At 37.5% G+C, this 13,383-nt stretch overlaps 1 protein-coding gene across 2 annotated transcripts in view; it reads right to left on the bottom strand.

Moving 5' to 3' along the window:
* Positions 1 to 5,406: 5,406 nt before the first annotated feature.
* The window catches only part of LOC127418321 (NEDD4-binding protein 3-A-like), a 41,326-nt gene continuing 33,349 nt past the window's right edge, over positions 5,407 to 13,383 (bottom strand). For both annotated transcript variants that reach the window (XM_051658868.1, XM_051658869.1), the window contains exons 3-5: positions 9,808 to 10,410; positions 9,410 to 9,673; positions 5,407 to 7,792 (exon numbers count right to left, since the gene is read on the bottom strand). In XM_051658868.1, coding sequence (XP_051514828.1) covers positions 7,220 to 7,792; positions 9,410 to 9,673; positions 9,808 to 10,410 — 1,440 coding nt within the window. In that variant the 3' untranslated portion in view covers positions 5,407 to 7,219. The remainder of the gene's footprint in view (positions 7,793 to 9,409; positions 9,674 to 9,807; positions 10,411 to 13,383) is intronic.

Below are 13,383 nucleotides of genomic sequence, written 5' to 3'. Positions count from 1 at the left end.
AGCATACAAGCAATCCGTAAGACTTCAGTGGTTTAATCCATATCTTATGAAGTGATATGATAGGAGTTGATGAAAAACAGATCAATATTTAAGTCACTATAAATTCTCCTCCCTGCCCAGTAGGTAAACAAAAGAAGATTGTGGAAGTAAAAGTGGAGACTGAGAGTAAAAATGGACTTAAATATTGTTCTGTTTCTCACCCACACCTATCATATCTCTTTAGAAGACATGGATTAAACCACTGGTGTTTTATAGATTAATTTTATTCTGCATTTATGTGCTTTTTGGAGCTTCAAAGTTTTGGTCACCATTCACTTGCATTGTATGGAGCTACAGAGCTGAAATATTCTTCCAAAAATCTTTGTGTTCAGCAGAAGAAGAAATTCATACACATCTGGGATGGCATGAGGTGAGTAAATCATGAGAGAATTTTAATTTTTGCGTGGATTATTTATTTAATGTGTGGCCGCTGACATGTAATAAACTTTGTATTTTAGTTTTTTCTTTAGACTCATTTATTACCTCCCTAAAATTTGTGAGCTCAAACCAATTCTTTGTGTTATAGCCTGAGTTACAGAAAGTGCTTCTTTTTTTGTTGTTAGTGGCATTCAGTGATTGGATAATGACTCTGCTTTCTGATTTACAACTGCAAGGCAACTATTGTTAATATTTATCTTCTAACAGTACAGTATGTTTATTATACTTGCATCTAAATAATAAAAAGATTTATACTCGACTTTTGTTATATTCAGTTTTCTTTCTTTCTTTAAAATAAGTGCATTTATTTTAAAAATAAATTTTTAAAATGTAAAAAAAAAACTGCATATAAAACCTGTGAAAACAGGAAGCAAGAACATGTTTACATGAGCTGTTGACCCGTTACCCCCACAAGAGGGAAACCTTAGTTCAGTAAGAAATCTGGAAGGTCATCACACCAAACTGTCATGGTGGCTAGAAGTCTGTAGGCAGGTGCAGACTGGGACTTAAAAGTGGCCCTGGACTTTCTGGCCCAGAGCGGCACACCAAACCCAGCTCACAACACAACACACCACACCAAAACACACAGGCTCATTGATTAGATTTTCCGGCTCAACTTAAAGTTTTTGTGTTGAAAACAAATGTCTAATGACTGCTAGTCATAAAAATGGGCCCCACAGTGCAAACATTTTCATAACTTTAAAACATATAAAACCACTGTAAATGTGATGAGTGGATTTTTTAAGAGAAAGCACTAAAATAAGTACTTTATAGATCAGACAAATAACATGTCTGTAAACTTTTTTCCCAACATACAGATGTGAGGTTTAAATGTACATGAAAGTACAAGGGAAAGTGTGTATTTTAGGTACTGTGACAAGTCAGCATTTCTTTAAAGTTTTTAAATATCTTAATCACCTTTCAACATTTTTTCTAGAAGTGCAAATAAACTATTGTCTTAGTTAAGTATAATAATAATATATTATATATGTATATATAGCTATACAAGATCATAAAATATTGTTTAAAATAGTTAGATGAAAATCAATTAAAACAAAATTGGCCAGAATATGTACATATATAAATATAAACAAATATAAATAAATGTAAAAAAATAAATAAAACTTAAAGATATTTTGCAGATTATTTGCTCATATTTTCACTCTATGTGAGTTTGTTGCATCTTTATATCGGTAGTGTTTTAATTCCTTCCCCAGATTATTCTTGAGAAAAAGAGAAAAGCCCAATGCTTTAACAAGTGTTGTTTCTGCTTTCCTTTAAACAAAGTAAGCCTCAGAGACTCAAACTGCCACAAAGTAATACTTTTCATGACTTATTTTCTGCATTTTTATCAGGCGTGAGCATTATTCAGCAAGCCGCACTGCAACTCCCACTAATGCTATTCAGTATGAATAAATTATGCAAATGACTATGTACTGCTCATAGTTTTACTGTTTGCAAATTTTATATATACTGTTGTTATTGTATTTGTTGTAACTTGCAGTTATTTGTCATTTTGTGATTATTCAGAGCTCATCTTATACTTGTATAATATATGTTGTCTTTGGTTGTCACCATTATTTTAATTTGTATGTCAAATAATGAGGTCCACTCTAGGTACATAACTATTGTGCTTATATGGAAATGTGCCACTATGTGAATGTAATTTCAAGATAAAAGTCATTTCTGTTTTTCAAATAAAAGCCATTGTGTTTACCTTACAAAGTTTATTGAATATTCACTTTGTAATGGGGTCCGCGCGGGCATGTTGGAGCCCAGGGTGGCTGCCTATATCGCCTGTAGGATGGGCTGGTACTTGCGCAGCAGCGGGCCAGCCCAAATTGTCCAGCGGCCCACCTGGAAAACGCCCGGTGCTCCCGGCGGCCAGTTCGCCCCTGTCTGTTGGTAAAGTTTGGACACACTATTCATTCTTTATTATTACTATTTTCCACATTTTAAAATAATAATAAAGTTATAAAAACTATCAAAAAGTTTACTCTCTGGTCAAACTTATCTATGGAGGACTGTGAGGACTTGTGTGCCGTATTATTAAATAAATCTTTCATTAAAATCATCAATATACTGTATATACATTTCTTTCAACAAAGTAATGACATGAAATGTGTCAATAATAAATCTGTCAATAAATAAATCATGAAGTTGTCTACACACACACATAGATGTGTCAATAAATATATTAATAAATCAAAGTTCTAGGAAAGCATTTTATGTTTTTTGACACATTTCACATTCGACACATTGACAGTGTTTCATGATTTATTTACTGTATATTGATGCTTTTAATGACATCTTAAAATAGTTTTTCTTTATTTTTTAGAAATTTATACCTATGCACTTCTTTTTCTACAAATATATGTAGATGAACTTAATTTGTCTTAAAAACTAATTTCAAGTATAAACCTCAAGGGATCTTAAGGATGATAAGTAACAAACATTCAGTCCAATGTTCCTAAACATTTGTAAGGATTAAAATACATATATATATATATATATATATATTCACTGCGTGCCCAATTATTAGGCAAATTGTATTCCTCAGAATTAATTTTATTGTTGAACAAACACAATGCTCTCAGTCAATCCAAAATGTCATTGAACCTCAAACCTTAATGTTTAACAAAGAAAAAGTGAGTTTTGGTTTTCTCAGGGGAATATATAAGTGTGCACAATTATTAGGCAACTATATTACAAAAATAATTTCTCCCAACTCAATTGTTTATTCTCAATTTTTTGAGTAAGCGCAACAAATAAGTAACACAAAATGACAATTAAATAACATTTTTGGCCTTTCAAAAATATTCAGTGACCAATATAGCCATCCTTCTTTTCAATAACTGCCATGAGCCTTCCATCCATGGAGTCTGTCAGTTTCTTGATCTGTTCACGATCAACTTTCACTGAAGCAGCAACTACAGCCTCCCAAATGCTGTTCAAAGAGGTGTATTGTTTTCCCTCCCTGTAAATCTCATGTTTGAGAAGGGCCCACAAGTTCTCAATAGGATTTAAGTCAGGTGAGGAAGGGGGCCAAGTCGTTATTTGGGCAACTTTGAGGCCCTTGCTGGCTAGCCAAGCAGTGGAGTACTTGGATGCATGTGATGGAACATTGTCCAGCATAAAAATCATGGCCTTCTTGAATGCTGAGGATTTCTTCCTGTACCACTGCTTGAAGAAAGTACTTTCCAGAAATTAGCAGTAGGTTTGGGAGTTGAGTTTCAGTCCATCTTCAACTCGAAAAGGTCCAACTACCTCATCCTTAATGATAGCAGCCCATACCAGTACCCCTCCTCCAACTTGCTGGTGCCATAATCGAAGTGGTGCCCTGTGTCCATTAGAGATCCAGCCACGGGCCCATCCATCTGATCCATCAAGAGTCACTCTCATTTCCTCTGTCCATAAAACCTTTCAAAAATCTGTCTTCAGGTATTTCTTTGCCCAATCTTGACGCTTCAACTTGTGAATCTTATTCAGTGGTGGTCGTGTTTCAGCCTTCTTGACCTTGGCCATGTCTCTGAGCACTTGACCTTGTACTTCTGGACACTCCAGATAGGTTGCAGTTCTGGAATATGGTGGCACTGGAGGATAATGGGTTCCTGGTAGCTTCATATTTAATTCTTCTCAAGTCTTTTGCAGTTAATTTGCGCCTTTTCTTCTCCATGCGTTTTTTGTGCCCCAGTTGACTATTCGCAACAAAATGTTTGATTGTCCGGTGGTCACGCCTCAATAGTTCAGCTATTTCAAGAGTGTTGCATCTGTCTGAAAGGCATTTTGAAATTTTTTACGTTTCAGTGCCAGTTAAATCTCTTTTTTTGGCCAATTTTACCTGAGGTAATGAAGCTGCCTAATAATTATGCACACCTTGATATAAGGTGTTAGTCACTTTCGCCACACCCTCCCTCATTACACAAATATATATACCTGAAAATGATTGAATCCAATAAGCATTCAAGATTATATGGTTTGGAGTTGGAAAATTTGCATGGAAATAATAAGATCAGAATACTCACTTGCCTAATAATTGGGCACACGGTATATATATATATATATATAGTAATAATATATATATATATAGTAATAATAATAATAATAATAATATATATATATATATATATATATATATATATATATATATATATATATTATTACTATTAAAACTTTTTAAAGTGGCATTTAAAGCAATAAAGGCTCTCGGCAATCTTTCAAAAGTCTTGGAAATGGTGAGAACAATATTAAGCAAAGCTGCTGATTCTTCGTATTAAGGATCCCTTGACAAACACCTCCTCATGTGCAGTTACAGACACGTTCTTATATTAAGCCATTGAGCATGTCCAGGGAAACACCTTTTTCTTGTGCAAACTGAGGCCCTCCTATGTTTCCATTTTAAGTTAGATGACCTCTGACCCTGCATTCTCATGAAGTGATAAAAAAAAATGCATGACTGCATAGATACTGAACTCTATAGGATATTTTTTTTTTTCATTCAGAAAACAAGTACCACCTTTTCTGTCAATATATAATAAAGAAACAGAAAACCTCGTTCACTCAAGGATCAGTTATCTGAAAGAAGTTTTTCAAACAAGTTAGGAATCTAACTCGATGGCCCTGTTGCTTTTCTCAAAGTACCAGTGAACTTTGTGAAAGCCCTTTGCTTTTCTTAAAGGACCAATTTAAGTCTCTATACAGAGACAGAATAGACTCCTTATTGTCCTCATGACAATGGCCCATTCTGATCCATCAAGCACAAAATTCCTCTCAATAGATCCAGATCTGATGTGCAGGTGTGCAGGGGCTCTGTGAAGTTACATTCTTCCCCTGAGAAACGAACTTATAATACGCATCAGTTATAGGAGTCCAGACCAATGAAAACTTTTATCAAGGTTATAAATAAGGTTAGACTTTTATTAAGGGTAATTAAGAATAAAATATAGAGTACGTGGAAGAAAACAATAATGGAAGACATGTTTTAAACTTTTATTTTACACTAACTGAAAGACAGTTTGTTTGTTTTTTCAGAGTAAAAAGGAAAATCTTCAGTCAATTTAAAGTAAAATGCCAAGGTTTATGTGACACTGAGGTAAAGAACATCAGACCTGTATAGTACAAATCTAATTAATACATTAAATAGAAGATGAAATTAAGTAGTTTTTAAGTTACAGTATCGTTTGCTAGGTGAAGATATATCAACAACTTCCAAGTCTTTTCAATAGTCCTGCACTAAAAAAAAAAGAAAAAGAAAAGAATTTCACTATTGTCAATTTTACTCAATCCTCCCATGTTCATATTACTCAAAAAATTCATGTAACCAAGGAAACTTAAATTAAATGAGTTGATTCAACTAAAAAAAAAAGTGTCTTGTGAGCTTTACTTAGTCCATGTGCGTTGGGACAACATGAATATTTTTTGTTTGGCTAACTGAAACTGGGCAGAGGATTTCTAGTTCCAAGCATGCATTGCAAGGGACTCGACAGGGAGAGTAAATGTTAAAAGTGTTATGTTATGTGTCTTTGTGCAAGATTAATATAAAGAGGGAGAACTGTTAGTGTTTAATGTTTTGTTATGTTGAGATTTAGAAGAATTTCTGTTTTCTTGTGGTTAATCATGAAGAGCGGAGCTTGAGCAATTGCTGTGCTAACCAGGATAGTGACCAAGCTGCACTCAGTAGTGCTTCTCACCATGTAATTAGCATGCTAACATTTACTGTCACTAGCTAGCATATCACATCATTTGAGTTATTTTGACATATTAAATTATGTTGGGTTTACTTGATTCAGTTAGGTTCCCTCTACTTGATTTCAGTTGAAATTACATGGAAAATTGTCATTTAATTTAAACTTAAATCAAGTAGAGGGAACCTAACTGAATTGAAGAAAACTCATTTCAAACATGTGGAACCACTGTCCATGACTGAGTCAAGTTCAGCTAAAGAGTTTTTTTTTTTTTTTGAGTGTGTACACACATTTGCATAAAAACTCTCCTGAATTGTCATCTTACATTCATGCATTTATGGAAATCTTAGGTCAAAAGAGCAGAAAAAGCCCACCAGATCACATCAATACACATAGTAGCTTGAAATGCTTTATAAGGGATGTCTTTTTTTATGCAAAAGACAAAAAAGCAGACAACTCTTACATTGTATGCCTTTAAAGTGCAACATGCTTTGTAGGGAATGCACAAGAACAAATTTTTAGTCTCCATACACTTCAGATTTCAGTCTCTGAAGAACGGCAGCATAAACATATGATGCTTTAAGTTGTGATTTATCATAAACTGCACGGGGTAATATTTCATAATTAAAGCACAAAATAAGAACTATAATGGAAAAATAGTGCTAGAACATTCCAATCAAGCTGCTAATTTATACGCAATTTAATTCAAACATTGTGATTGATTAAGAATCTGAATACAAATCTCATCTCTAAAATAAAATTTGGGGTGAAAATTTTGCACAAAAAAAAAAAAAAAGAAAAAAGCTTTTTCTGTTTTGATGCTTCAGATAAACATTTATCAAAACAAAATCCCTTTCAATACTTCTGCAACACAAAACATCACATAATGTTCATTTTGCACCTCTATTATGCTTTTGGTTCATGTGTGTATGCAGTTTATACAGTAGTTTAATTATTCAGCTTAAAACATTGTCTCAGAAATCAAAAGGCAAACTCAGATTAGGAGCCAGAGGTTTTGGCATCAGCCTAATCTGAGAGGCCAAACAACACTCACAAAGTCAGATTTCAGAAGACTCAATCCTCTCTATCCAGGGCAGACCAGTGGGCGGTTTCTCTTCTTGTAAGGCTCCGCTGGCATCCCCGCCCCCTGCTCCCACCCCTTCCACTCTGGCCCTGCCCCCTCTCAGCATTGCCAGCTCTCTTTCCAAGGCCTCGCTCTTGTGGTACATCTCGAGGTAGCTGGCCTGCAGCTCCTTCTGGTACCGAATCACCTTCTCCTTTTCGTTCTGCCACGTGCTCCTCTCAGCCTCGAAGGCTGAAGTCTGCGCCTCATTCTGCCGCCTCTCCAGCAGCAGTTCAGCTCTGAGACGCTCCTCTGTGGCACTGGCTCCTCCGGTGTCACCCGTGTCCACTCGAGCGTCCTCAGAAGCAGGCAAGGGGCATTTCCGCCGGGCGCCCTGTAGGGCCATCTGCAGCATGTCCATCTGACTGTCTTTGGCCTGGATCTGATTGCGTGCCTCGTGCAGTTGAGTCTTTAAGAAGAAGATTTCGCTCAGCTTCTGGGTGACCTCTGCCTGAGAGTCCCGCAACTGTTGCTTCAGTAAAGAGATCTCTCCTGACTTCTGACAGACCTATACAAGGTTAAAAATCATTACAATTTTAATACACAAAAGTCAAAATATGATTTGAACATATTAAACATAAGACTGTCAAGGATAATTTCAATAGTTCCAACATTTAAACCCTTCTTGTAAATTAAGTGTTTTTTTAACATGGTCCATAAAATCAAAGTTTATTTGTTAAATATAATATGAAATAAATAAAATTGTATACAAAATTCTATATGGCATTTCAACCACTTATTAAAGGTGCAATATGTAACAATTTTCATGTAATATTCGCTTTTTTTTTGCCAATGTGTGAACGGCTTGTAACGCAATTTAAAAAATGAGCCCTTCCCGGACTTCCTAGGTTGCCTATTAAAACCTGTAGACTGATTGTCATGCGAAGGGAGTGGGTCGCTTTTGCCGGAAAAATCCAAAGGATGTGACGTTTATGCGTGCTCCCGAGAGCCTTGCCTCAGACAGTAGTGTCTCTTCCACTATTCAACAGCGACAACAAACTGCAGCACCAGGTAATGTTATCTTAGAAATGGAATCCAGCAAACGTCCGGCTCCCAGCACAACACCGACTCCTACACAACTCCGAGTAAGCGAAAAAAAAAACAAAAAAAAACATTCCCATCTGGCTAAGCGGGAACGTGATCGTGGTCGAGCGAAAACTAGAGTGAACATCGGCAGGGCATTTGATTCCTGGAGGGACCAAAGTTCGGTTTTGGGGATCAAAACCGACCCTGAATTGGCGTTCTTCTTATTGGACAGGTAAGCTTAAGATAAGATTGATCTGTGTCTTTTTAGCTAACTTGATCTTGCCTGCTAACGCTGACGAATTGCAAGCTACCTTGCTTCGTAACTTTCAAATAATTTCAACGATCTTCTCTTTATGTTAAATGTCAGGTTAATGTCAGTGTTAATCTGTAATTATTCAGGAAGGTAAACTACAAAAACACATGAAATGAATGCTAGTCAGTGTTCAAGATATTGCAAAAAGACCCATCCATTAGTGTAACATAACTTGGTTATACAGAAAATATTTACATTCTATAATTATAAAACAATAGTGCATCGATATATCAAAATGACAGTTGTGATGGAATCACATCAATTCTGAATTGTGTCAACATATTTATAATGTACAGTCTATTTTATAAACAGCTACTGTCATCATCCACCAAATTTAGCTAACATCTATTGATAAAGCTGGCTAGCTAGCTAACACCGACATAGGCTACCGTATAAATGCAGTCAATGTATCATGCAAAGAAAAGTGATTAATTCACACTACAGTCTCACATAGTCAGACCTATATCCACACTTTGTTGTAGCCCTGTTCCAGCACTGGAGAGCCAAATATAATATACAGTCTCAAAGTTGAGGAGTATTATTAAAACTACACTCATTATTCAAATTAAATTTAAAATGACAATTCAGCATCTTGTTTGCTACCTAGATTCGAATTCAGGAATTTATAATGCATTCTCAATTCAATTCTGAATGGAGCACATCCCTGCTAAACATGATGCATCCCCACATGTATCTCCAAACTAAAACCTACTTGTTAAATTTATCTCGTCTAAAAGTCTCTCAAGCCCCAAAGCCCTGATCACACATCTCTGACTTCATACATACCTCCCATTGAGTCTCCTCCAGCTGGGGATTATTGTTCTGGCTGTGTGCCGTTGGATCTTGACTCTTCAGGGTCTGACACTCGAGCCGGACAGCATCCAGCTCCTCCTGCAGCCGGTAGCGTTCCTGCTGTGCCTTATAGATCTGCAGCTGCAGGTTTCGCTGTGACCGCTGGGACTGCTGCGATACCTGACGCAGTTTGGCAATGTACAGGTGCTTCAACTCTGTCACTTCCTTCTCCCAAAGACGCTGCTTCCCTTCAAAAACCTGCAACATGGCATACATTTAAAAAGTTAAAATGACATATTTCACTTCTGGACATTTCATAAAGATTGGGATTTTATAGTAAAGTAGCAGTTTTCTGGTCTGTTGTAGATATATGTACTTTTGGAGATGCTGACCTGTGCAATGGCATCCTCACTCTCATCCAGGTTCCTTCTCATCTGCCTCAGCTCGTACTCCTTCTCCTGCAGATGCTCCTCCAGGTCCCTCACCACGTCCTCCAGCGAGTGCGACAGCTCGTAGGGGGGCGGGGCCTCACTGCCATAGAACTGCAGGCGGTTCAACGTAGCCATGCTCTGACAGGACACGTCCGTGATGGTGGAGGCGGCTCCTTTGGAGCCCAGCGAGGTCCGATCCAGGGAGCCAATGTGGTTGATGTGACCCATAGAGGCACTGATTTGCCCCAAGTGAGGGCGGAACGGCGGCCGATAGGGCGGCAGGCTGTTCATGGAGTTATGCCCTGAGTCCGATGTGTTCTCCTCTTCTTGGCTGAGGTCCCGGGCTGCTGCTAGCACGCCTTTGCTGGCACTCGTGCCAGGTCGTGACGGGGAAGAGGACGTAGAAGAGGTGGACAGTGATTTGGGTGCTGCTTTGGCATAGGACAGATGCATGCCGTTGGTTAAGCCGCTCTCGAGCTCCTCCGACTTGGATGGGTAGAGGTTCTGCATGGAACTGAAGTTTTTTGGAGTGACCGGTTTAAAGGCAGAAGGCCTGAAACGTGGCTGTGAAGGAACACGGATAAGTCAGTTACAGATTTAAGCTACACTTAAATATATAGTTCACCCAAAAATGAAAATTCTGCAATTATTTACCAGTACTCACCTACGTGTTGTTCCAAACCCATACTGTTATTTTTTTCCATGCAACACAACAATCGAAAATTTTGAGGAATCCTTCCATACAGTTCATAGTGACCATGACCAAAAAGCACCATGAAAGCATCATAAAAGTAGTTTTTACGACATTACAACATTGTATTAGTTTTCTGAAGCCTATTTTAGCTTTGTGTGAGAAACATACCTATATTTAAGCCATTATTCACTGATAATCTTCACCTTAGTGTCCTTAGGGTTAGTGTCCAGAATTAAAAAAATATGCATCATGTTTGGTCACCACACATAACAACCAATGGTGTTTGACATCAATAATGTATTATATGTATCCTTTTTAAAGCTAGACAGATGTGGTCACTATGAACTGACTAATTTTGGAACATATGGAACGACATAAGTAAATAATGACAGAATTTTCATTTTAGGGTGAACTGTTTCTTTAAATGGTAATTTAATGTAGACTACATTTACATCCATATTTCTTCTGTCCTGCAGAAATGTCTGCTCAATAACATCACCTGAGGGAGACCATATTGGATTATAGAGATAAATTTAGCCAGCAGAGGCTAGTCAGTTAGTCTACATGCTGCATCTGAACAGTTTATATGATTTATCTCTGTTTGTGAGTGGGGGGAGTAGTACACCTATCAATAAATTGAACTTGCCTGAGGAAAAAAACATTGCCTTTATCGAGCCAGACTGGAAACATTGTCACTATTTCTGCATCGTTTGCAGTCTTTGAAAAGGAACCCATTAATCTTGTTTTCATTCTGTCATTTTAACACCTGCTCTTTCAAAGATTTGTTGAATGCTTACTGAAAGCAAGTGTTCATGAGTCACAAAAATACCTATAACATTTGATATAGCAACTCAACCAATTCGACAACTACTGAATATTATTTACTCTTTCCACTAATGCTTTGTTCATGTCATTTGGAATTACCGTAATTACAAGATGACTCTGAGCTCTTCATGTCTTCAGCCTAATGGCAGTTTCTATGGCAATGCTTTTAATGACCTAATGGATCCATGTATGGCTTTGTTGTATGGCAATATATTCACCTCCATATGCTATTGCAAAATATTAAAGGTGAAGTATGTCATTTTTGGCACCACTAGCATCACAGAAACAGAGTTGCAAAAATAATAACTGTTTTCAAAAATGTTTCCCTGAACACTCCCCTTCCACCATAGGTCAGACAAACAGACAAACTCCACCCCAAACTCACGACTTTGTTTGAGTCAATTTTGATGCATCAGGCTGGTCGGGATGCTCAAACAAACAGAGAAATGTTTTGAAAGTGTCACAGAGCCACAGTATCTGGGTTCCATCTACGTATTTTCATGCAAATTTTGGCAGGCTATATCACATAAAAAATGCTGGATGAAAACAGGCATGGAAAAATGTATACGCTTGCTTGAGGTGGATATATCTTTTATTCAATAAGAAGACATGTGCATAAACTATGATGGAAACACATTTACTGAATACATTCCAATAGAATTTATATAGGAATACAGATGTGCTTCAAAAAAAGTCGTGCGACTTTGCCTCTACAACTTCCATTTTGTTGCAGTTTCTTCTGAACGCAGCTTTATTCGCATTTATTCAGATTTTTCACTTAAATTAATCCGTAACTTGGATGGAAACATCCCTGATCGCACACGTACATCACCCAGATGTCTATTTGATGTGTGTGTGTTTACATCTGGAAGACATATTTTTAGGTTGTTTGCTCAACTGCAATACATCTATATGCAATACATTTCCACTCGGATGTCAAAAAGACATTTAGCACATGTCTTTGAGAAGTTTGTAATTCTGCATGTTTTTTTTTTTGTTTTTTTTTTTTATTTTCTTCCCTTTTTCTCCCAATTTGGAATGCCCAATTCCCAATGTGCTTTTTAAGTCCTCGTGATCGCGTAGTGGTTCGCCTCAGTCCGGGTGGTGGAGGACGAATCCAAGCTGCCTCTGTGTCTGAGATCATCAACCCACCCATCTTATCATGTGGCTTGTTGAGCTCGTCGCCACAGAGACATAGCGCGCGTGGAGGCTTCACGCCATCCACACTCAACTCACCATGCGCCCCACCGAGAACGAACCACATTATAGCGATCACGAGGAGGTTACCCCATGTGACTCAACCCTCCCTAGCAACCGGGCCAATTTGGTTGCTTAGGAGACCTGGCTGGAGTCACTCAGCATGCCCTGGGATTCGAACTAGCGAATCCAGGGGTGGTAGCCAGCGTCATTTACCACTGAGCTACCCAGGCCCCCGTAATTCTGCATGTTTAAGATGTTTAGCAGATATTAATCCCAGATAGCACAAATACATCTCCGAAATGTCTGTTTAAGAACGTTTCTTCTGGAAATCATCACAATCTAATAAACATCTGCTAAACATCTTAAAAAGCATCAGATTTACAAACATTCTAAATCATAAATGTCTCAAAGACATCTGCTAAATGTCTAATTGACATCTGAGAGAAAATGTCTTATAGACGTATTGCAGATGAGCAAACAATGTAAAAATACATCTCCCAGATGTAAACACACACATCAAATGGACGTCTGGGTGATATACGTGTGCTATCAGGGTTTTAGAATGCAATGCTTTCCAAATGAAATGCTCTGAAACAGACATCTCTGAGATGTACCTGTGCTATCTGGGGTGACTAGTGTTGGCATAGTAGGACAATGACTAGAGGTTTCCACAAAACTACCTTTAAGTGTTGAAACCAATGCCAATTTGGTTGTTTTTAGACAACCTCACAATGGTCAAATGTGAAAAGTCTGAGCTTTTATGACATTTTCCAACTTGTAATTATGAGTTTGATAAAGATATGAACAGATTTCACAAG

The sequence above is a fragment of the Myxocyprinus asiaticus genome, chromosome 27 (genome assembly GCF_019703515.2).
Source record: "Myxocyprinus asiaticus isolate MX2 ecotype Aquarium Trade chromosome 27, UBuf_Myxa_2, whole genome shotgun sequence".
Taxonomy (NCBI): domain Eukaryota; kingdom Metazoa; phylum Chordata; class Actinopteri; order Cypriniformes; family Catostomidae; genus Myxocyprinus; species Myxocyprinus asiaticus.
This window is presented reverse-complemented; position numbering and strand designations above follow the sequence as displayed.